The sequence below is a fragment of the Hoplias malabaricus genome, chromosome 10 (assembly GCF_029633855.1).
Source record: "Hoplias malabaricus isolate fHopMal1 chromosome 10, fHopMal1.hap1, whole genome shotgun sequence".
NCBI lineage: Eukaryota > Metazoa > Chordata > Actinopteri > Characiformes > Erythrinidae > Hoplias > Hoplias malabaricus.
The window spans coordinates 29977835-30003072 of NC_089809.1; the positions used below are offsets into that span (position 1 = coordinate 29977835).

At 38.8% G+C, this 25238-nt stretch overlaps 1 protein-coding gene across 3 annotated transcripts; it reads left to right on the plus strand.

Annotated features, from left to right (window-relative positions):
* Positions 1 to 271: 271 nt before the first annotated feature.
* adcy3a (adenylate cyclase 3a) lies at positions 272 to 24871 on the plus strand. 3 transcript variants are annotated; one of them, XM_066682388.1, is made up of 20 exons: positions 272 to 2773; positions 6148 to 6297; positions 12568 to 12698; positions 12797 to 12908; positions 12990 to 13117; positions 13239 to 13397; positions 13620 to 13785; positions 13926 to 14045; positions 14237 to 14379; positions 14520 to 14681; positions 16223 to 16310; positions 18142 to 18258; positions 19401 to 19672; positions 19825 to 19906; positions 20165 to 20323; positions 20419 to 20565; positions 22067 to 22183; positions 22368 to 22494; positions 22583 to 22707; positions 23214 to 24871. In XM_066682388.1, exons 1-20 carry the CDS (start codon positions 2099 to 2101, stop codon positions 23394 to 23396), a joined length of 3363 nt encoding a protein of 1120 aa, XP_066538485.1. In that variant the 5' UTR covers positions 272 to 2098; the 3' UTR covers positions 23397 to 24871. The 3 variants fall into 3 exon arrangements, with proteins under 3 accessions (XP_066538485.1, XP_066538486.1, XP_066538484.1); XM_066682389.1 differs by having other exon boundaries at positions 13929 to 14045; positions 22365 to 22494; XM_066682387.1 differs by having other exon boundaries at positions 22365 to 22494; positions 23214 to 24870.
* Positions 24872 to 25238: the final 367 nt, after the last annotated feature.

Here is a 25238-nt window from a genome sequence, read left to right on the forward strand (position 1 = left end):
ATTAGTGGTACTGTAGAGTGAGCAGATTGACCACAGCTTCAGAACATGGACTGACATTAGGAATTGATCTGGGTCCTCCTTATAAAAGCAGACAGAGCCCAAGAAAAGAGAGAAGTGTGAAGAGGTAGAGGAAAGTAGGAGGAGAGAAGAAGGAGGGGCACGGGTTTGGATATAGAATGTGTGGAGAGAGAGAGAGAGAGAGAGAGAGAGAGAGAGAGAGAGAGAGCGGTTTAACCGCAAATGAAGATTGTGTTTTTTATGGAGCAGTGGTGTAGCTGAAAGCCGCTCTCCTCTCAGTCTGGGTTTAAATGGTCTAGGTCTGAAGAGTGGGCTCCCAGTCTACAGACACCGGTGACTTTTATTGGTGAAAGTGGGAGCACTTCCGAATTAAAGAGACGCGGGGCGGATTTGCAGCTGCTGTGGCGGGCGCCTCTTCTTGTGTGCGTGCTGTGTTCGCGCGGATGGATTTGCTCCAGCGGCCGGGATTTGTGTTTTTTAATCACAGCTCCAGACACGACGCGAGGAACGGAGCGGATGGACACACCGGGGAGAGGAGAGTGTGTTGAGCTCGGCAACTGACACTGAATCCGGCGCTTTTTTCAGTGTTATTTCGCTTTATTTGCTGCTTGTTTCTGGCGAACTGCAGGTCCAGGACCAGAAAACAGAGTATGACAACGCCACAGAGGACTATAATTCACATTATAATCATCTGAAAATGCCAAATAGGTACCACATACTATTGAACCAGAAGTGCTCATTTTCCTGCAGGTTTGTCTCTGTCTAGTAGCACACTAATCTGCTGGTCTCCATTTCCCTGTTTCGAAGGTGTATTTCCATGTTCCATGTCGAAGCGCTATTTTTTTCTGCGATGGAGTTGAAACATGTATTTTGTTCTGTTATTGTTTTTCACCGATGGCTGCTGTGAAATTGACAAGGCGAAGGTATCGTCAACAAGTGACTGCAGAAAATAAGCGGAATACAGTAGTGCACAGCTTCAGGCCACAGAAATCCCGTTTCTAAGGCCAGAATCTCTACAGTGCCAGGTTTAGACTGGAGTGAGTCTTTCCAGTCATTTTCCCCTTGACTGCCTGCCTCTTGCTTTATCAGCCACCTGCGTATGTGTAATTTCATTTGCACGTCGAGTCACATCTCTAAACCAAATCCTGTTTCCATTAATCTGTCTCATCGCCTCCTCGTTGAGTCCTGCACTCATTGTCCATGAGAGACGAGGTCACCATGGAAACCTGGAGTGGACGGTGGTGGCCACCTCGGCTTCATCCTGGTCAACAGGCACACAGAGCCCCACGCATGTAAACAGACATGCTCCTAGGGACATTTTTCTTTTAGCTTGACTTTTGTTTTTGTTTTGTCTGTTCGTTTTTTTTTCCCTTTGCCCCATTTTGTCCATGCAGCTGAGTCATGCCTTGGCCTTGCTGAGCTTCTTCTTTGCACATTTCTGAGAGCAAACGTGTGGAACAGGGTCCACTCGCCTTTTTTTATACAAGCATAACAACTGCCAAAGTTTAAGCCTTCATGAAAGGTTCCGTGTTCATGAAACATATGTAGAAGGAAGACCAAGTCTGATGTTGCAAAAACTCCAAAACATGACAATCAGGAGAGAGTGCTGAACCCAGACGTCAAATGTACCCTTCAGGTCAAAAGCTTGTTTTGACACAGGGGACCAGACAAACAAGCACAATGTACTTTTAAAGATCTACTTACATTAAGAGCTTCAGGGACACCAAAAATATATTTTTTCTTGTCTTGTTTTTTTTTGTGGAATAATCCATCAGCTTAGGGCTGAAATATTTTGGGAAAATATCATCATTTTTCAGAACAGTATCATCATTGGTATTCCAATGTGATTTTTTTTTTCCAGGCATTCCTTTTTCCACCGAGAAGACTACAACATCTGTATGGACTTGAACACGGTTTCAGACTTGACTGGTCAGGAGCTTAGCATTTTTAGGTTACATTTCCCCAGTAAAATGAATGGAAGAATAATGTTAGATGTGATTTAAATTGTAGTACCTGCAGTGTGAAACCAGATTTAAAAAATAAAGATTAGTAGTTCAGCACTGCAGCCAGATCCTCCAAAATGCCTAGGAACCGGGCCTTCTCTGAGCCAGAGTATTCTGCTGAGTACTCAGCGGACTGCTCCGTCACACTGCCGTCTGACCCCGGTCAGGCTGTAGGACGCACTCATGAGGTGACTGTGCGCAGCTCGGGCTGCTGTTTGTGCCTGCCACGCTTTATGCGCCTCACCTTTGCACCAGACTCTCTGGAGAACCTTTACCAGACCTACTTCCGTCGGCAGAGGCATGAAACCCTGCTGGTGCTGGTGGTGTTTGCAGCACTCTTTGATTGCTACATCATTGTGATGTGTGCTGTGGTCTACACCAGTGATAAACTGGCGTCTGTTGCTGTGGCGTCTGTGGGCCTGGCAGCTGACATATTGCTGTACCTGCTGTGCCGCTATGGCTTGCTGCCTGAGCGAATCTCCCGCAGGCTAGTGCCCTATGCCCTGTGGGTACTCATAGCTGCCCAGATTTTCTGCTATTTGGGACTGAACTTTGCCCGCTTTCACCAGGCCAGTGACACGGTTGGCTGGCAGGCGTTCTTCAGCTTCTCCTTCTTCTTGACATTGCCGCTGCGGCTGACACCCATAGTGCTCATCACCACCGTGTCCTGTGGGGTACACACCCTTGTTTTGGGGGTCACCATTGCTCAGCAACAGCAGGAAGACATCCAGGGAGCTGCTCTTGGGAGACAGGTTAGGCTGGGGCAAAACTTGGGTCTGACACTCAGAAAAAGGTATTAAACTCTCACAGGAATGGTATTCACGAAGTAACTACCTTCAGTTAGAGAGCATAATTGTGTTTTATTTCAGTGCAATTATATTAATAATATACAATTATACTTTTTGAAATTTTAATAATATTGTTCAAAACGCTTTTCTCTGGGAAAGTGAATATAGTTTGAAATTTGATGTAGGGTACACAATTGGACTTTAAGACCATTGTTGCTGTCTGTGTTTGGATGTTTATGAACCTATATAACACCCTTTGACAGTGTAATAATTCATTCATTATTTCATTGTCTGTAACTGCGTATCCAATTCAGGGTCACGGTGGGTCCAGAGCCTACCTGGAACACACCCTGGAGGAAGTGCCAGTCCTTCACTGGGCAACACACACTCACACATTCACTCACACAGTCACTACAATGGACAGTGTGTGTTTTTGGACTGTGGGTGGAATCTGTGCCACTTCATTTTAATAATAGTATTATTATTAATAATAACAACAATAATAATAATATGCATAATCTCCGTCATCTGTTTTTCATCGCACTTTGTTTTAGTTACAAAGTCTTAAGGTGTTTTAAACATAATTATTGCTAATTTCATGAGCTAAATAATATAATAGCACAGTTGCTAAGAAAAACTCAGTAGGAAGGCCCTAGAAATGAGGTCCTGCAAGCGGCTGGAGGTGCTGTATTTGTTGGTTTCCTGTGAAATGGGAGTTGAAAAGTGGAGCCAGGTTCATTTAACTGTGGTAATCACCAAACTGTACCAGACTCCACAAGACCACTTCAAGTTGTCTAAGCCTAGACTAACAAGGAGCAGATGGAAGGATCTTTAACATTATGGATCCAATAAGTTTCTCACTAAAAATACCATCCATTTTAAGACTCTTCATGCTGCTGCTCTGATGTTCTATGCAATAGTTCAAGGCTAGCTGAAATGAGCTTGGAGGCAAGTCTTCTCAGTGCACTGAGCAATAGTCTTCTTTGTTAAACCTTCAGATGCTACAAGAAGATTAGACTTTTAAGATATCTGGTAATAAAGACCTTTTATTTAACCTTTTTTCTCAAGTTTCCTTAAAGGCAGTCAACACATCACTTACAATCCCCTCCAGGTTCTGATTCATGAAATGAGCTTTAGAAAATGATATTTTTTTGATATTTGTTTTCTGGCAAGTTAAACACTAACTCTCTGGAGAAACTGAGGATTTTTAAGCCACTTTGTTTGTCCTAGTTAATTTTGGCCTTCCATAATGGCAGTTAAAACAAACATAATAATTAATGTGGTATGAATGGCCTTAGAACTGTGATGATGTAGATTATTATTTGAATTAATTTATTTATATGTATTTTTAGCAAACATCCTATACCCAGTTTTTTCTTGTACTGTGACATGTTCTACGGATATTTTTACAACACATAAGCTGCTTTCCTCTGGTCTCTACTGACTGTAATTTAATTATATAAAAACCCACGGGGAGAAATTAAAACATATAAAGCATAAAATAATTATTAATTCATAATTCATTACTGGCTGGGGGTGGCACAGTGGTGCAACAGTTAATGTCACTGTGGCACAGCTCCAGGGTCCTTGGATTGTGGGTTCAAACTCTGCTCTGTGAAGAGTTATGATTTGTTTTCCTCGTGTCTATGGGGGTTTCCTCCAGGTGCTCTGGTTTCCTCACACAGTCGCGAAACACACATTTGTTGGTGGATTGGCTATTTAAAAGTGTCCACAGGTGCAAGTGTGTGAGTGTGTGATGCACTGTGATGGACTGGCACCCTGTCCATGGTATGTCTCGTCTTGAGCCCAGTCATTTTCACAACCCTGAACTGGTTACGTGGTTACAAACAGTGTCGCTATGTGAGGAGTTAGATATCTTTTCCCTGTGTCTTTCTGGGTCTCTTCCATGTGCTCCGGTTTCCTCCCACAGTCCAAATGTACATTGGTAGTAGATTGACTGTGAGAAATTGGTAACATGTATGTGTATGTGAGCGACTGCGTGAGTGTGTGATGACCTGTGGTGAACTGGAGCCTGGTCCATGGTGTGTTCCAGTCTTTATGATTCCATGTAGGCTCTGGACCCAACAAGACTGAACTGAAAGAGAAGGTTACAGAAGATGAATGAATGAATATTTAGTAGCATACTGTTGCTGACAATTGGCAACCAATTATTTGAAAGATTCAACATGACTGACATGTTTGAATGAAACTTCTGAAAAAGTCTTGTTATTTATTTTTAATAAAAATCTATGATTTATATATTTTTTATATATATATTTATATATTATATATTTTATTATTAATAATAATAACAATAATTATTTGTGCCATTACATAATGCTGAATATCCAGATTTTTATTTATTTATTTATTTAAGCCATTTTGATGGATGTTCATTAAAATACTTAATGACTAAAAGCAGCTACTAGAATGCATCTAGCATTTCAGTATGATTCCTCAGGCTAAGTGTTAACGTAATGATACAGTTAATTACATTATAACACTGCATGACGTGTGAGAGTTGTTATTTAATTTTTTTATTTACAACAATGTATTGTGCTGATACAGACAAAATACGGCATCCTAAATGCCAAAGGCAAAAAAGGCTAGACAGAAACCTGTACACATTCTTGATGAACCCACTGCTCTGTAGACAATATTTTAATTTTGATATGTTCTTGAATCTTTATTTTGACCACAGCATTCGGGGTTTTTTTAGTGTTAGCTTTCTTTTTGTCCTACTTTTATTTGGCTGGGCCGTTGTTGTGATGAGGTGTTGTGCAAATTGGTGTTGGGTACAAGAGACATAGCACACACAAAAAATCAGAAATTAGAAACATTCCCAGGAGGAAACCGTGTATATTAATCACACGTGTTTATAATAGTCAGTCTTTAGACACTTTGCTTTTTTTTATTCTTTTTACTACACCTTTGTGGAATATGAACATTGAGATTCTTGAACAAAATTCTTTGTAGATTCTCCAGATAGTTCAGAATTGTCCTCATCACTTCATGTAGCATATATAAGCTTTTAATTGCTATATACAAGCAATAATAGTGTAAATAAAAGAGGTTTAATGAGACTTTTGTCTGCTGATCTTTCCTGTTGCTGAGCCCTTTTGTTCAAACACAGCACTAGGGCCTCTACTTTGTTCTATAATGATTTATTAGAACTCTTAGTAACCTGAAGCACAGTGTGCTGATAGTGTAGTTCAGTTTTTATAGTGAGTACTGGGTGTGTCTGTGCATATGTTTGTGTTTCTACCAGAGTATGTTTGCATTTACTTTTGTGTGAAATATTTGATTGGACTGTAATTATATAAAATTGTTTTCTTTAGTTGCTGGCCAACATCCTGATCTACTTATGTGCCATCACAGTGGGGGTCATGTCATATTACATGGCTGACCGCAAACACCGGAAGGCCTTTCTGGAGGCCAGGCAATCTCTGGAGGTGAAGCTGAACCTGGAGGAACAGAGCCAGCAGCAGGTAAGCTGAGGAAATTTGGGGCAATGGATGGAAAGGTTTTGCAGCAGGCACATTGCCCTATTTGAATCGCAACTGTTCTGTTTTGCCAAGTAGATTTCTTTGGATACTTTTTCCCCTTAGTTATTTGGTGCGGACATTTCAATGTTTTTAGAGCTGTCTTTCATATTGACAGCTACGACTAGGGCTTGGCAACTACATCCCTATTTCCAGAAAAGGTGTGATGCTTATCAAAATGTAAATAAATACATAATGCAATGATGTGCAAATTATTAAACCCTATATTTAATTCAAAATAGCACAAAAACAATATTTCAGATGTTGAAACTAGGAATTTATATATATTTTTTGAAGATCATATGCCCATTTTGAATTTGATGCCAGCAACACATTCCCAAAAGGTATTTCAGAAGTAAAGATAGGGAGGGATTCACCACTCTGTGAAAGACTACATGTGTAAACGGTGAAATAAATCAAGGATAACGTTTCTCAGCTTAAAACAGTAAAGAACTTGGGAATTTCATTATGTACGGTGCATAAAATCATGAAAAGTTTCAGAGAATCTGGAGAAATCCCTATATGCAAGGGAGAAGCCCAAAACTAGTGTTAGCTCTCTGTGGTCATCAGGCCCTCAGACAGCATTGGATTAAAAACTGACTGGTTTCTATGGACTCAGGAAAACTTCCCGCACAGTCTAATGCTGCATTCACAAATGCAAGATGAAACTCACAAATGCGAGAGGAAACTATATAAACAGCCCTGTGAAGGACTGGCGTCCCCTCCAGGGTTTATTCCCGCCTTGCGCCCGATGATTCCAGGTAGGCTCTGGACCCCCCGCGACCCTAAAAAAATTGGATAAGCGGTTACAGATAATGGATGGATGGAACTATATAAACATGATCCAGAAATGCCATCTCCTTCTTTGAGCTTGAGCTCATTTAAGATGTACTGAGCTGAAGTGAAAAAAATGTCCTGTTCTCTGACAGATCAAAATTCTTTTCGGAAATCATGGAAGGTGTGTCCTTCAGACTAAAGAGGAGAGGGATCATCTGGCTTTTCAAAATTGCACAGTTCAAAACCAGCATGCATGATGGTATGAGGGCATATCTCCGCACATGCCATGGGTGGCTTACACACCTGTGAATGCACAATTAATGCTGAATGATATATACACGTTTTGTAGCAACATGCTGCTTTCCAGATATCTTTTGTAGGGAAGGCCTTTTTTCCTTCACTAAGATGAAGCCAGTTCACATTCTGCATGAATAACAACAGCATGGCTCCTTAATGAAAGAGTCTGGGAACAAAATTACTTCACATTTGTCACTCACTGGGGCATTATGAAACAAAAAACACTATAAGAACACTAGGTAAAATCCTATAACAAGCAAAAGTTGGAAAACAGTTCACTTTGAGTTCCCACATGCTTACAGAGTGTTTTTTTTTTTTAAAAAGAGCTCATATAACATAGTGGTGAACGTGCCCCATTCCAACTTTCTTGGAACATGTTGGTGGCATTCAAAATTAGCGAACATTAAAAAAAACATTCTATACGTTCTAAATTTCAACATTTAAAAAATGTATATGAAACATAGGGTTATATATATTTTGCACTGTTCCAATGTTTTAAGAAATGGGGTTGGAATTGATTTTTAATTTTAATTACAATTTTGGTGTCCAGCAATTATGAAAACAAAGTTATGATTGAACGATTATTGTGCTACATTCTGATATGCAGGGATGCTCTTGTTTTGTCTTATAATAAATACAGCCCCTGCAGTAGTGTGGTTTTGCCCCTCCCTAAAAGCACAATCACACCTTTATGCTAGACTTATGCTTGCTGTTAACTATACGTTTACGTTCACAAAATGGCTGCCTCGTGTGTCCGGTTATGCACGTCCACAGAAATAAAATGCTATGTGTATGAAAGGTGCAGTAAAGGTGAACAGCAACATCACAGTGGCAGAATATTTTGAAGAAAAGCTGTGTCAGAGCCTCCATTTATAATAGGAAAAAAAAACAACTGTCTAAACAAATGCATGGCCATAAAGCAAGTAAATTTCTTGGTCATCTCAATCACTGATAAAAAAATTTAAGTGAAATTAATGCTTGATGTTTCCAAAGTCATTGAGTAATTGTGTTAAATAATTATAATCTCAAAATGTTTGTTTTTCCAAGTCAAGTAGAGGAAAGATATGTGCAGTCTCTCAATGCCAAGGAAAGAGAATTGCAGTTAGTAATTTGTTGCTCTTCCACAGCCTGTTTTTTTTTTTTTTTTTTTTTTTTTGTAGAACTTTTTGGAATAGGCATTGCCTGATCAATTGGCAGGACAGGAGTCATCATGGATTTGATGATGGCATTCTTCTTAATATGTTTAGATAGAATGGCACCAGACAGAAGTTCCCACATAATAAATGGCCAGTGCAGATTTATGATCTTTACTGAATATCACTTTCATCCAGTCATCTCACTCAGTGATTGTTTCTCTTTAGGCAAGGGTAACCATGTTTTTTCTGTTTAGGTGCTGGTGATGATTTTCTATATCAATCCCAATTCAATCAGCCATTGTTTATTTATTTATTTATATTTTCCAATTCCTAGTCCAAGTTTAAAAGCCAGCTAAGATCTGTAAGCACTTCCTTTTAACTGCAGGCTAATTTACACATGTAGAGCTGTGCCCGTATTCGGTTTAGAAATGAGAATTGTTAAGTGATTCCATAATGTTTTTTTCTACAATGATTATATATTTTAGAGTTAAATATATAAATTAGACATATTTCATTGATGTGATGATTTATTTGAGGTGCCTATAACACAGCCAGAATGTTCAGCTGTAGAAGAGAATTGTTGTGTCATGTCTGTGATTTATTTATCTCCTATGAAGTAAAAAAGCTGGGTGAACATTTTCAAGTGCAAAGATTGTGTGAATTTGAAGGAGGTTAGTTCATTTGTATTAAGTGGTTTTATTAAACAAACAAGACAATAGCTTTTTTTAGTAGTTCTATATCAGTTTTTTTATTGTTCGTGTCGGTATGAAGCTGTATAAATGTGGATAATGGAAATATTAAACTCTTTATGTGGGTGCTCATCTCTTTGGAGCGCAAACTTTGGAGCTTGCGAGAAACCTGGGAAATCTGCAATTAGAGTGAAAGAAATATCCATTAACTTATTAATATTCTTTACAATATTTATTTAACACTTTGTTTTTAACATTGAGCCAATTAGGAGTAAAGAAAAAGGAGATCTCCAAAGAGAAGGAGACAAGTGCCCGACATAATGAGATTAATATTTCCATGATTCACATTTAAGCAGCCTCCCTGAACAATATAAAACTGATAAAGGACTACTAAGAAAGAAGCATTTCTCATGTTTGTTTTATAAAAACACTTCAGTTTCCATGAGTTTTATTTTCTCATAAATGAATGACAGGAAACTGGATTAAGAAGTGAAATGAAAATGCTTTGACCAGGCAGTTTCCATGTCTCAAATGCCTCAAAACAGTACCGTAGTCCAGAGGTCATTCTCAATATTCACAGAGTTGTTTAATATCACTTGAATTCTGCTCTGGCTGTTCAGACAAAGTCACATTGCCACCAATGCAATTTGTATTTTCCATACCACATTTGAAAGTGGCCCAAAACTGAATTTAAAAAGTCAGATTCAGTGCAATTTTTTGCTGTTCACACAGCCACACAAACAAAAAATCTGTGTCACGTATGAAGAAACAGATTGAAATGGGCCATTTGAACGACTTTAGTGTGACTATAGTCTTAGAGGCCTCTTGTTTGCTGTGTTAATTCCTTTTAACAGATACGTCTAAGCTTTTTTGCATAGAATGATTTTGTTATTAATGGTCAACATGCATTTTCTCTTTTATTGTCAACATGGTGATGTCAAGTATAGGCTGATAAATGCATGGATTCATTTATGCATTTTATCAATATTTATCTGTGAGTGGGAAGCAGTAGTTGACACTTTTAACTCTCAATGCTCTTTATACCATTTTATATTCCCCTGCATGTGGCCCAAATCAGACAGTTTAGGACAGGACAAATTAACCCTCTGTCCTTTACACCACTTTGTTGCATCATTAACTCTGCATATGAGTCACTGCAAGCAACAACATGTTGGCCCTTATTCAGAACTCTCAACTTCTGTTCATATCCACCCAAGCGAAGGAAAGAAACTGTGAGGATGAAAGGCTCAGGTGAATACAAAAGAAAAATGGGTGTGGATTCTTTTTCTTTTTTTTTTTAAGTCATTTAACTGCCTTAGCAGTTTAACTACCATAGCACCTGTCTGATATGAGTTGCATAACAATTTGCTCTTGCTCGTGGTGCTTGCTTTGGTATGTCCTGTGTGTAGGCTGAGTGGTGTTGGTTGTCAAGAGTGACTGACACACTGCAATAATTGTGGGTATTTGGAGTGATAGGTCATCAGAAATGCAAGAAAGGCTTGACAAACAGATTTGATGGTCTTGTGAAAAGTGTGGTACATTAGATTAGTAGTGAATCGCATTGGGAAAAAATGGTGCTGAAAGATTTGTATTTATTCACTTATTTTTTAAATTTGCAATTTAAAATAATACTGTTCTAAAATTTACAACCTACATTAAGTGGGAAAATTGTGAACTGACTGTAAATAAGTTAGCCTATCTTGTAATATCAAGTTTATGTATTTATTTCAAGTTTATCCCAATTAGCACATCATTCAATCCTAAGGCCACAGAAAAGGAATGTTGAGGTAATTCTGAATAAAAACAGGGATTACAGAAAATAATTGCAGTTTAAATAGCATACAGATAAAAAAATTATGGCAGTTAGATACTTCCCCAAAATTGTTTAGCCCTGAGGCAAAGCAAACACCTTGTGACTGTGGTATGTTTTTAGAAGTACTACATGTGCTCCCTTCTTTTCCTTTTTTTTTGTGACTGAGTGATCTATGTTTGTCTGTGTCTGTGTGTGTCTGTGTGTGTGTGTGTGTTTACAGAGTCAGCAGTCAATTCCTCTCCCTCTCTGGTCTCACAGTTGTGGCCACTGGGCATTCTTGATAGCTGCTATATATGGAGCAGACAGTTGCCCGAGGGGGGTGGGGGGAGGCATGCAGGGTAGGAGGCGATAAGAATGGGATGCAGTAAGGAAGGTCTCTTACATGGCTGTGTGTGCATTTGTATGTGTGTGCATGTGGCATATGTGTAAGAGAGAGAGAGAGAGAGAGAGAGAGAGAGAGAGAGAGAGAGAGAGAGAGAGGACTGATAACAGGAGAAACTCCCTGAATACTAATGGAGAAACAAGGGCTGATGGGAGACATGGCCTGCCAGCCAATCAAGGAGCATCCGGCTGCTGCAGGTTACCATGGCAACCAGTCTCCTGAGACGATGTCAGCTGTAATCACACTGCCGACAGTCTCCTCTTGATTTTTTTTACCCTTATTTCCCTTTTATGGCCACATTCATTTTTGAATATACAGACCTGTTATGCAGTTCACCCTTTTCTGTATCTGTGTGCCTGAATATATGGGAGTGTGTATGTATGTTTGTAAGTGTGTGCACTCTGCGGAGGCAGGATTAACTCAAATGCAGTTTTTGTTTTCTTTTTTTCTGGACATTTCAGGTCTCAGATTCTTTCCAGAATGTATACTCACATTATTATGTAGTTACATTCTATGCTGCATTTAAGTTCTTTCTGAGCTCTACCTGACAGGCTATTATTATAAACATCAAGGTCCATCATTCCGGTGTCCATTGCCAGCATCTTTAAAAATTATCCTCCGATGTTATGAAATACAGGACAATTTGTTAGAAACTCTAGTGTATCAGGTCTGGAAATGTCCCAGAGTGGTCATTTAACATATGTTGAACACAACAGCTCCATTCATTCAGCATTAACTCGGATATTACACAGTTTATATTACTCGGAGTTTTACTAGGGCACTAGGAGAAAAATGTTGTGGGTGTTCAGATTCAAACGTACAGCTCCTCTGAGTAAACATTTCTAAGTTACTGTGTGAAAAGGACTTAAGTTACTTGTATCATTAAGTTAAGTGGTAGATGTAAACAGTGATTTGTCAAAATATAAATCTGTACATTTTCCCAGAACATCAGAAAGTCAGACTTTTTTAGCAAATTACGAACCATAGTTTTAACACCAATTTCTTTAAACAAAATCTTTAAAACACATGAAGGTTGCAATTTACTGTTAATGTTCCCTATTTGTCTCTGTATTATCTCATTGTTTCATCAGTTTCACTCTTAAAATATTGCTCTGCACACAGGAACGTCTCTTGCTGTCCATTCTTCCCAAGCACATAGCAGATGAGATGCTACAGGACATGAAAAAAGAAGCCAGTCAGAAGGAGATGCAGCAGTTTAACACCATGTACATGTATCGCCATGAGAATGTCAGGTAAAGATATACTTGACTGTCACAGTCAGGAAAGAAGCAAAAAAAATTTCAATGTGTCCATTGTTGAAGTTTTTATTATTTTTTTTTTCTGTTTGCAGTATTCTGTTTGCAGACATTGTGGGCTTCACTCAGCTCTCCTCTTCCTGTAGTGCACAGGAGCTAGTCAAGCTGCTTAATGAGTTGTTTGCTCGCTTTGACAAGCTAGCTGCTGTGAGTAAAAAAATAAGTAAAATCTAATATTTGTCTTATATACTATTGTGAATATACAGCATTAGCCTTTCCTGTTTGCAGAAATACCACCAACTGAGGATTAAGATCCTTGGGGACTGCTACTATTGTATCTGTGGCCTTCCAGATTACCGAGATGACCATGCAGCCTGTTCAATAATGATGGGATTGGCCATGGTAGAAGCTATTTCGTAAGTGATGCACAACCCTCCATTCTAAAGCAGGGTCAAATTTAGTTTAATTATGTTGTTTGACTGTTTAGTACTTTGCTAATATTTGCTCACACGTTGTCCATGTGCATCTGGATTAAAGTTATGTTAGAGAGAAGACACAGACAGATGTCGACATGCGTGTTGGGGTGCATTCTGGGACAGTTCTTGGCGGAGTTTTGGGACAGAAGCGCTGGCAGTATGATGTGTGGTCCACAGATGTGACTGTGGCAAACAAAATGGAAGCTGGGGGGATACCAGGGTGAGTCTTTAAACATAACGCATCTGTGTCCATATTCTTTCATGCTACACAAAATATCCAACATTTCCTCTGCAATTAAGGGTTTGTCTTTTTTTTTTTTTTGCTGCAACTTTTTCCTTTTTGGGAACAATGCTAATTTGATTCAATTTAGCGACAAGGACATTAGTGAAGTCAAGTACTGAAGTGAAACTATTAAACTCTAATAAGCTCTGTGTCTGGTAGGCGAGTCCACATCTCTCAGAACACATTAGAATGTCTTCATGGTGAATTTGATGTGGAGCCAGGGAATGGTGGTGACCGCTGTGAATACCTGAAGGAGAGAGGCATTGAGACGTATCTGGTTGTTGTTCCCAGAGGCCCCATAAGCAAAAATGGCATCAATGGTGTAGTGAGTATTACTTTCTATTCTTGTTTTTCTTATCCTGTTCATCAGCTCTGATCCTGAGTCATAAGCTCTGCACTCAGTCTTACTCTTACTTTGATCTTATCTTTCCTTCTCCATGTTTCCATGTATTGGGTTTAAAACAGAAGCTGTCTGTGACTTCTTCTAATGGGAACTCTCCGCTGTTGATCAACACTACAGAGTGCAATGGTAGTGTGCACACAGCCTGCACTACACCAGAGGAACCAGAGGAGTTGGACACACGGGTATCAACAGGCCTTCATATATTCTTGTGCATTTATTTACCAAATCCCTGTAATGTAGATAAACCTGACACTCAATGATCAAGTGGCATGATATTTGGCATTTGTGTGTGTGTGTGTGTGTGTGTGTGTGTGTGTGTGTGTGTGTGTGTGTGTGTGTGTGTGTGTGTGTGTGTGTGTGTGCGCGCGTTCAGGTGGTGAATCCATCTTTTCCAAACCCCCGACGTCGTCTACGATTGCGAGACCTAGCTGAGAGGGTGATTGATGCGCAGGAAAATGAGCAGGAGCTAAATAAACTCTTAAATGAGGCACTGTTGGAGAGAGAGACAGTCCAAGCGTAAGGGCAGTGTTAATTATGTTGTGTGTGACATGTTAGTTTCAAGCTTTTTGTTATCAGTACATTAACTAAGGCAAAGAAATGTAAATAATTAGTTACTATTACACCTGACTGTTGTGTTTCTGTATTTTTTGTCTCAGTCTAAAGGGAAAGTACACTAACCGTCTGTCCTTGAGATTTGTGGAGCCTGATCTGGAGACTCGTTTCTCAGTGGAGAAGGAGAAACAAAGTGGTGCTGCCTTCAGCTGTTCCTGTGTGGTGTTGCTGTTCACTGCAGTCATTGAGGCACTTATAGACCCCCTGTAAGTCCAACACACACATGCATAAATTATAGCAAAAATTACAAAATTGTTCAGACTAGAAACATTTAGTGGTTCATTCAATGTTTGCATACGTGACACTGAGCAATATCTAGCCCAATCATGAATGGCATCCTAAGCCCTGCCATTATTGGATGGTTTCAGCATTGTGCAGAATTATCTTCTTCAGTCCAGTGTTGGTCAGACAGCTATAAACAAACCTTTCCACTTGGATTTTTACTTTTTTGTATCACATGGATTTTTTTTTTACTTTTTATTTGAAAACATTAAAAGATTTTGCATTTTACTATTCTAATTCTGTGTAGTTTCATTGTAATTTCTGTCAAACTACTGTATATTGGGGTTGTGTGATAAATATATCAAAACTATTTACAGGTATAATTACTGAATAATTAATTCTTAAAGGTGCATTGTCCAAGATTTTGCCAGCAGAGGTTGCACAAATGTTTCAGAGCCAAAAATAAACACTTATTCAGTTCCCTTCCAATTAGCCTCGCCTTCTCCCTCTTCAACCCCACCTCCCATATTAACTTTGCGTTGCTGAGTGGAAAAGCTGAAAAGTCACACTGACTCACTCAATCTGAGCTTATAACATTCACAATGAATTCATAATATCCATAACAGCTAGCGTTATCATGCCAGTCACATAAGAAAAAAGACATGGAACATTTTAATAATAAAAAAAAAATCATATTTACCTGCTGCTTTTCTGTAACCCAAAGCAATTTCAGATGTCCTCAAACACCAGGACAAGGGATACAAACCAACATGGAATATAGAAATCCAAGGTGAACAGGAGTAGTTAATGTGCTCATAGGACTCAATGTTTGGACGCAGAGTGTAGTCATTCTCTGTCAGTGTGAAAGCAGTGCAGCGACAGCGTGAGAGAGTTCTCCTCACCAGTGTGTAGGCGATAAGACAGACATTCTACAGGCTCCTACCATGCTCCTTCAGGACCAGAGTACAGGAAATAACACAACTGAGTGAGCTGTGGCTTTCCAGAAATCGGGCACTCACAAATATCTGTAGTAAGCGTCTCATTCAAATGGTTTTAACAAAGTACATAACACTAAGAAAAGTAAAAACATTTCTGTGGAGCATTTAATTTCTATAAGGACCTGGTGAATAGGATGCTAATTTTAGGCTTGTGCATTAAACAGTGTGTATCTACAACAGCATTTAAGGCGGAACATGAACATCCGCTCTCCCAGTCCCCATACGCCACACAGCAGTGAGTGAAGCAGGAATTTACCCGATGAAGGGAGTTAGAGAAGAGAAAACAGTATTTCCCTGTGTGCCATCGCACCACATAAATTTCCTTGTTTTACAATATTTCAGACAACTGTGAAACTGTATTACTTGGCCAAGATCAGAGAAATTAATTCAGTTGGGCAGTGGAGTATTTATTTACATTGTAGTCAGGTCACATAATGCATCACTCCATGTGCCTCCCTGAGCTTTTCTTCCTCTTTTTGTGTGCTATTTTGTGCTTTTAATCTCTCACTGTCTGCTCTTCCTGACAGGTTGATAGCTAATTATGTGACTCTAGGTGTGGGGGAAGTCTTGCTGCTGATTCTCACCATCTGCTCCCTGGCGGCCATTTTCCCACGGGTGAGTGACCCTTCCCACAACCTTATTCTCAGATCACCTCCTTGTTCTGAGCAGGCACAAGTTGAGCTCATGCCATCTCGGGATAAATATAAAACTAGACAAAATGTGTTTTACTTTCTGCCATAGTGATGTCTGTCATTTTATGGACCAGCTGTGAAACAATTTTTCCATTGGACCACGTTTTTATCAACACATTGATTTGTGAGATCAATTTTGTATTTCCATTTGCAAGGAGTAGCAGCCAAATATCTACTTATATAATATTAATGCATTCACTAATTCAGAAAATAGACCTTATGTCCTTGGTGGTGTATTTTATTTATTTATTTTTATTCATATTTTTAATGCACCAGTGTTTTCGATCCAACCCCTATAGTTAGGTCATGCCACATTTAATTTACTAATACCATTATGTAGCAATATTGACTAATAGAGTCATGAAATTAGCCTAGAGGATCACAGTCACCAATGGAGACTGTAGCTAGGGAGGATTGGGTATAGAAAGAGATACGGAAGATATAGAATGATTACCAATGAAATGGCATGCATAATACTGTAAGATATCTGCAGATAGAGTTGTATATGAAAGTTTGGGAACCCTTGGTCAAATTCCACATTTTTTAATGTTTTTAAAAGAAAAGTAGTAAACAAAGTCTCTTCACCCCATCAAAAATAAAATGCAATATTTTGTACTGTACTGTCACAGTGTTTTCTCTAGTTGAGGGTGGCAGGCACCCTCAACTGCGTCTACCAGGCCAGGCCTTGAACAGTCATTTTCTCTTACTGACTGACTGACTGTCTCCTGCTGTTGAAATCGCATGTGCGAGTAGGAACTGTTAGTTCAGCCTCATTTCACTACATTATTCTCTTTCTATCCTGTGCAAAAATTTGGACATTAAGCTTTAATGTCATTAAGGTGTTTTTATACCAGTTTTCAGACCAGATTAGTAAGTTAGGCCTGATGTATGTAACCAGTTGTAATTAGGAACTGTCAGATTAATTAAATTTCTATGTCAGTTCTTTTAAATGGCTGAAGCTGAAAATTGGATGGCTTCTACAACAAGATAATGATCCAAAACGTACCTCAGAATCTAATATGGACTACTTGAAGAGACGCAAATTGAAGCTTTTGGCATCGCCCACAGTTCCTAGACATATAGGGCATAGTAAATTTGTGAATAGACCTTAAACCATCTGTCCATGCAAGATGACCAAAAATATCTCAGAACTAGAGGCCTTCTGCACGGAAGAGTAGGACACTTTCCAACAGCAAGAACTGAAAGACTTTAGCTGGCTACAAAAAAGCATTTGCAAGCTGTGATCTGTGGCGATGTTAGTAAGCATTTTGAAATGTCTACAGTTTTTCACATGCCACATAGATGATTTTGTATTCTTGTTTTTATGCTATGGAAGACTGAGTACCTGTAAATTTGGATTTTATATTTGCTTGGCTACAGAAACTGTGTTTACAACATGTTATTTGGTCAAGGGTGTGCAACGTTTACACACAACTATACCTTTCAGTATCACTTAAACATACTACAGTTAATTTACACCATGAATCCAGGAAGACACCATATGCCGACATGAAACGCTATGAATCTGTCGCTGCCATCCACAGAATATTGGAGAAAACGTATGCCCATGGACACATGAAGTGCCATGTAGAAATTATTTAACATAATGTCACCTCAACTACAACTGAGCAACTATCTAACTGCTTACTCTTTAGTTGTTCTCTTTCACAATAATGTTTAATTCCTTGTGTATATGAAATCCTTTGTGAGTAAATGTGTGTAGAATGAAATAGCTGATTTGGATTCTGTTGTAGGTATTTCCCAAGAGACTGGTGTCATTCTCCACATGGATTGATCATACACGCTGGGCTCGCAACACTTGGGCCATGGCTGCCATTTTCATCCTCACACTGGCAGACATAATAGATATGGTGAGACATTGAGAGGACATTTGTCTGCATTTATTGTGCAAATTTTGTGGAAAAGGCATTTTTCAGAAAAGGCATTTTTAATTATGAATTTCAAAATGTAAATGGAATATTCTATAGTGGCAGTTATGTAGTAATCAAATAATAAACAGAGTTTATTAGCGCAGTTTACCACTCCTGGTGACGGTCTGTGAGGAGTTCAGTTAGTGTTCTCTCCCTGTGTTCGCGGGGGTTTCCTCCGGGTGCTCAGGTTTCCTTCCACGGTCCAAAAACACACGTTGGTAGGTGTATTGGTGACTCAAAAGTGTCCATAGGTGTGAATGTGTGAGTGTGTGTCACCCTGTGAAGGTCTGGCATCCCCTCCAGGGTGTGTTCCTGCCTTTGGGGTAGGCTCTGTACACACTGCAGGCCTGAACTGGATAAGCGGTTACAGACAATGAATGAATAAATGAATAATGAGAATAAGAATATACTGAGAAATAATGAGAAAATACTGGCAAAACAAACGGAATATTTACAATCCTTTTGCAGTTGTTCAAAAATTCCAAGAAACTTAAGCCTTTAAATGTATTTACAAGGAACAAAAAGGCCATGTGGCAAAAAAAATAGTTTCAATGGGTGTGCCTGGAAGTCTAAATAATAATAATTATTATTATTATTATGATTATGAGACCTGTCACTCAAAAGTGTCTATGTTTATCAGACATTAAATAGAAACAAATTTTTTTTAAATCAACAGGTTCTTTTTGAGCTGTTATGCAAAAGCTTTATTTGTAATAATTTTTCTTAATTATTTTGAATATTTATATACAACAATACACTACATTTTCCTAACACAAAATAGAATTCATGAATTGGGAGAGAGAGGACTGGCCAAGCACCCTCCAAAATGTGCCATCCAGTCTTCAGTGTGAAATGTGGTAGTGTTACAGATTATGCTATGACTTGTTCCACCTTCAGATAAAATTTTTAAATCTGCATCTTCATGCAGATTTCTTGCCAAATAAAAATTTCTGATTCACAGAGAGTAAGTGATTTCGTGTAATTTAGTTATGACAGACATTCAGGCTTGTTAAAGCATACTGCAGAAAATGAACTTGTTACCTAAAATGCTCATTTTACACATTCGTTGTTTATTCTTGTAGCTAAGCTGTCGGCCACCACTGCCCCCTGCTACAAACACAGTTGTGGAAGGTTCTCCAGCCCCAGCTGAACAGAGGGGCTGTCTGGAAAACCCCAAGTATTACAGCTATATTGCAGTGCTAGCAATGATTGCCACCACCATGCTGGTGCAGGTCAGCCACATGGTAAAACTCACTCTAATGCTGCTGATCACAGTGGCCACAGGTGTGGTCAACATCTACAACTGGAGGGATATCTTTGACCAGTATGATCTGATGCGCTATGAGGAGTACAGGTGGGCACCAATCAAAAGAAGGGACATTATTTATAAATCTGTTTCCTTCTAAGATTAGATGAGGCAATGTATCACTATGTAACCTATAACACTTATCTATAACATATCTACTTATATGTAATGTTGTATACTATTTTAATGTATCTGTGCAGACTACACCTTGTGCCCTCCAAATATACAATGACTGTGATGATCTTCATCATGATGGTCAGCTTCTACTACTTTGCACGACATGTATGTGATTCCTCAGATTTTTCAACCTTTTTTTCATTCCATTTTCCTTCATTTGTTGTTATAAATAAAGTTTCTTGGAAACCCGGAGCTCTTTGGAGCAGTACCATTAAAAAAAACCTGATTTTAGTTTGGTGAAAGAACATCTTAGTGGTTCTTCATATAAATATTTTTTAAAGTTCAAATAGCTTCTAAATAGCTTCTTCTTGCTTGTTTATCTCTCTCTCTCTCTCTCTCTCTCTCTCTCTCTCTCTCTGTCAGGTGGAGAAACTGGCCCGCACACTGTTCTTGTGGAAAATTGAGGTGCATGAGCAAAAGGAAAAAGTGTATGAGATGAGGCGCTGGAATGAAGCTTTAGTAACAAACATGCTTCCAGAGCATGTTGCACGCCATTTCCTGGGCTCCAAGAAGAGGGATGAGGTAAGAATATAATTCTTGTCAGCAGAGGTATACAAATAAGAAAATCAGTTTTAAAAATCTGCAGAGTTTATGAATTTTGACTTTGCTATTAACAGGAGTTGTACAGCCAGTCCTATGAAGAGATTGGGGTTATGTTTGCATCTATCCCTAATTTCTCCGACTTCTACACAGAGGAAAGCATCAACAATGGGGGAATTGAGTGTCTGAGGTTCCTCAATGAAATAATCTCTGACTTTGATAGTGTAAGTCGTAGTATTGTAATGTTTTGTCGTAATTTTGCATTTGCATTGCAAAATTTTGGAAATGGTAAATTTATAGAAATAAGAATATGTAATGATTTTCAACAGCATATTTATGTAATGAGATTTTAAGTTTGAAACAGATCAAATTGTGATGTAAATTTACATTTTTATTTTTACTGTATTTTATATATATTGTTATTAATATATATATATATTAATAACAATTGGACAATGTTGGTTGGACAATGAAACTGAAACTGAGGTTTTGTGGCTGAATTGGACCAACCCTTAATTGCACATTGCACCAGTAAGAGCAGAGTGTGAAGGTTCAATTAGCAGAGGGTAAGAGCACAGTTTTGCTCAAAATATTGCAATGCATACAACATTAAGTGTGACATACCAGAGTTCAAAAGAGGACAAATTGTTGGTGCACGTCTTGCTGGCGCGTCTGTGACCAAGACAGCAAGTCTTTGTGATGTATCAAGTGCCACGGTTTCCAGGGTAATGGATTGTATCCAAAAAACATGAAACCACGGCTGCCCAAATCAGGGCAGAATTAAATGTGCACCTCAACTCTCCTGTTTCCACCAGAACTGTCCGTCGGGAGCTCCACAGGGTCAATATACACGGCCAGGCTGCTATAGCCAAACCTTTGGTCACTCATGCCAATGCCAAACGTCGGTTTCAGTGGAGCAAGGAGCACAAATCTTGTGCTGTGGACATTGTGAAACATGTATTATTCTCTGATGAGTCCACCTTTACTATTTTCCCCACATCTGGGAGAGTAACGGTCTGGAGAAGCCCCAAAGAAGCATACCACCCAGATATGTTGCATGCCCAGAGTGAAGCATGGGGGTGGATCAGTGATGGTTTGGGCTGCCATATCATGGCATTCCCTTGGCCCAATACTTGTGCTAGATGGGCGCGTCACTGCCAAGGACTACCGAATCATTCGCACATGTGCATCCAATGGTTCAAACATTGTATCCTGAAGGCGGTGCCATGTATCAGGAAGACAATGCACCAATAGACACAGCAAGACTGGTGAAAGATTGGTTTGATGAACATGAAAGTGAAGTTGAACATCCCCCATGGCCTGCACAGTCACCAGATCTAAATATTATTGAGCCACTTTGGGGTGTTTTGGAAGAGCGAGTCAGGAAACGTTTTCCTCCACCAGCATCACGTAGTGACCTGGCCACTATCCTGCAAGAAGAATGGTTTAAAATCCCTCTGACCACTGTGCAGGACTTGTATATGTCATTCCCAAGACGGATTGACGCTGTATTGGCCGCAAAAGGAGGCCCTACACCACACTAATAAATTATTGTGGTCTAAAACCAGGAGTTTCAGTTTCATTGTCCAACCCCTGTATGTATGTATGTATATATATATATATAATTTCCCCCCCCATTATATGTTTCTCTGTATCCTGATGATACAAACATGACAGAAAAAACTGTTTATTTATTTTTTTCTTTGACTCTTTTTTTCTTCACAGCTTCTGGATGAACCTCAGTTTCGCTGTATCACTAAGATTAAGACTATCGGCAGCACTTATATGGCAGCATCAGGGGTCACCTCTGACAACAACACGAATGGATATGCATGTATGAAGGTAATAAAGTCAAAATAGTAATAATTAGTTACATTTATATAGTGCCTTTCTAATACCCAAGGTTGCTTTACGCAAAAGAGAAAGGGAAAAAAAGGATTATACCTGCATGTAGTTATGGTGATAAAGACCCTGCTGATGGTGCTAAGTTTTTGTGATCAATTTGAGGATTTTTCCCACTCAGCAGAAGGAGGAAATATCTGATCGGGAGCGCTGGCAGCATTTGGCTGATCTGGCAGATTTTGCTCTGTCCATGAAGGTTACACTTATGAACATCAATTACCAATCATTTAATAACTTCATGCTTCGCATCGGTAAGTAGACACTTCTCAAGTTAAGAGATTTAATGTACAGTATATGTGCTATATATTGCTTACATTACTTTTTTTCTTCTCGTTACAGGGCTGAACAAGGGGGGAGTTCTGGCTGGAGTCATAGGAGCACGGAAGCCTCATTTTGATATTTGGGGAAACACTGTTAATGTGGCTAGTCGCATGGAGTCTACAGGGGTGATGGGGAACATTCAGGTAAAGATTTTTTTTCCTCTGAACTGATTATTCCCAGTCTTAATGGGACAATCTCCATTTATAACTTTACAGTAAAAATTAACTTTCACTTTGAAAGATATCATTTTTAGAATTAGATGTTTCTGTTTGCTTCAGTCTCTCAACCAAATTATTTAAATCTGTCTTATTTTACATAAGAGCACAGTGAACTATAACAAACTACAACAACACTGCACAGAACTACATAGGTTATTTACATAGATTAAGTACATAATACACAGATCAATGTGTTTTCTAACATGCTGTTTCAGAGTAGAGCATTTACAGTTTGAAGGAATTACCTGCCATAAAATGTGAAATACCTGCACATTAAACGTTTTATTGAATGCTTGCTCACTTTTGCTAGATATGTATTATAAATGTATACTTAACCAAATCAGAAAGTGTGTACATTGGAACAGGCCATACCTGATTATGCAACAGCCATTCTGCTGTCATGTCAGTAACATAAAGCCTGCTGCCTCCAGGTGGTGGAGGATTGCTACAACATTCTGAAGGACTATGGGTTCCGTTTTGTGAGGAGGGGACCCATCTTTGTGAAGGGGAAAGGAGAGTTGCTCACCTATTTTCTGAAAGGACGAGAAAAACAGGGTTCCTTCATCAACGGCTCCTCGGTCACACTGCCCCACCAGGTGGTGGACAGCTCTTGACCGACACACGATACCAACAATCACACATTAAATGAATTCAACTTGATCTCCTCACACAAAATACACACACAAAATAAAACCTCTTAAAGTATATCCATGTGTTGCAGTTTGAGTGGGATGCAGACCTCAGAAATAGAGTGAAAATGAGATTCCCTCTGGTGACACTGGAGAAATACAGGGTCATGCTGAACTTAGACCTTTTCAGTGAGTGAGTGAATGAATGGATGAATTAAATGTTATTTACTAAATCAGAAATTATTAAGAGTATTTTGTGATCATGTCACACACACTTGGAATACACACAGTGGATAATCACTCATTACAACATGATTGTATATTACACACTTAAATGCTTTTAAATCTGAGACTTAAACTGCTCCTCTCTAAGTTGTTGAAAATTCTTCTGTAAACCTTTACTTTATTTTCATTGTTGGGGCTGAGGGGGCAAAGGAATAAGATTTAAAGTGTGTTATGGTAAGAACGCACTGCCTCCGCCTCTTGTGTGTGTGCAGACGTGTGCATGTATAAGTATGTGTGTGTGTCCATACCTGCTGTTCCAAATGTTTACGTATTTACTCCCTTTTATTTGTGACTTGGCAGTTATATCCAGGCAATCTACTTTTTTCTACCCAGATGAAAATGTTTTTGGAGTGCCATACAACAAGTGCCACAACACCATTATGTGTCCTGTTTGTCTGCTACTCCGGGGTGTTTGACGTGTCACTGTGAGCAGGTTAAATGCAAGTGTGTGGGTACAGTATGCATGCACTACAAGAAAGAGCAACAAGGGTTAAGACTTTCTGGCAGTATTGGAGGGTTGGGTCTTTCCTAGTTCAGAGTATATCCCCCACAAAGTCTTTCCTAAAAGATTAGATGAATGTGCAATAGTTTATTCTTTTACAATGCTCTGTTCTCCAGTACCCTTTGCAAAAAAAAAATAAAAAACAAAAATAAAAAAGACATTCTTCTCCCTGTAAGTCATATTTTTATATTATGATTGTATATGTTTTATTCTAGCTAAAAGAGTATTGTGCAGTGTGAGCAGATATAGATCTGTAAGTGTGTCTGACCACACTGCTCACATTTTCCTCTGTTAATTTATTTCAAATGTCAGGGATATTATATGATAAACCACAGAAAGCATTGCAGTTGTTTCTGGATCCCCATGTATTATGACAGAATGAAGGAATGGTTTGATTTCTCTGGATTGATGCAGGATTTTACTGATGTTTCATTTGTATTTTTGAAATATCCTTAGACATGGGAATAAAATGGCACTTTGAATGATCTGTAAATGTTTCCTATTTGTAAATTATTCATGACGCAAAGAACAAGTATTTGTATCTCACACTCTCTTTATGGGCTTATTTTCCAGACATGGATCAAGAACAGTTTGGAGTGAATTACTGTTCTGCTGATTTACCATGATCTGTTTACAGCAACTTTGGCAGGTTTCTTACACAAATGCAATTCAATGGGCTTTACAATGTAACACCAATAAATGATATAAGACTTTAAAGACAATGTTCTTATCTGAAACTATAAAAAAATATTTAAATTAGATTTAAATAAATGTTTTCTCACTCTGAGCTAACATTGTATAAATAGAGGTGATAACATAATGTAACATATTATTAACATATATGGGTGTGGTATAAGGATAAATTCCTGAAGCTGTCCAGCATTATTATGTGGACTCCAGTGATACAGGTATGTATACATCATTATAATGTTGGGCCAGCTGGAATAAATTTTCCCAGCCAGGAAAAAGCTGCACTGTACACGGAGGACACAACATCAACCTGTCACAATGAAATACATGTTGTTGTTTTTTTTAAATAT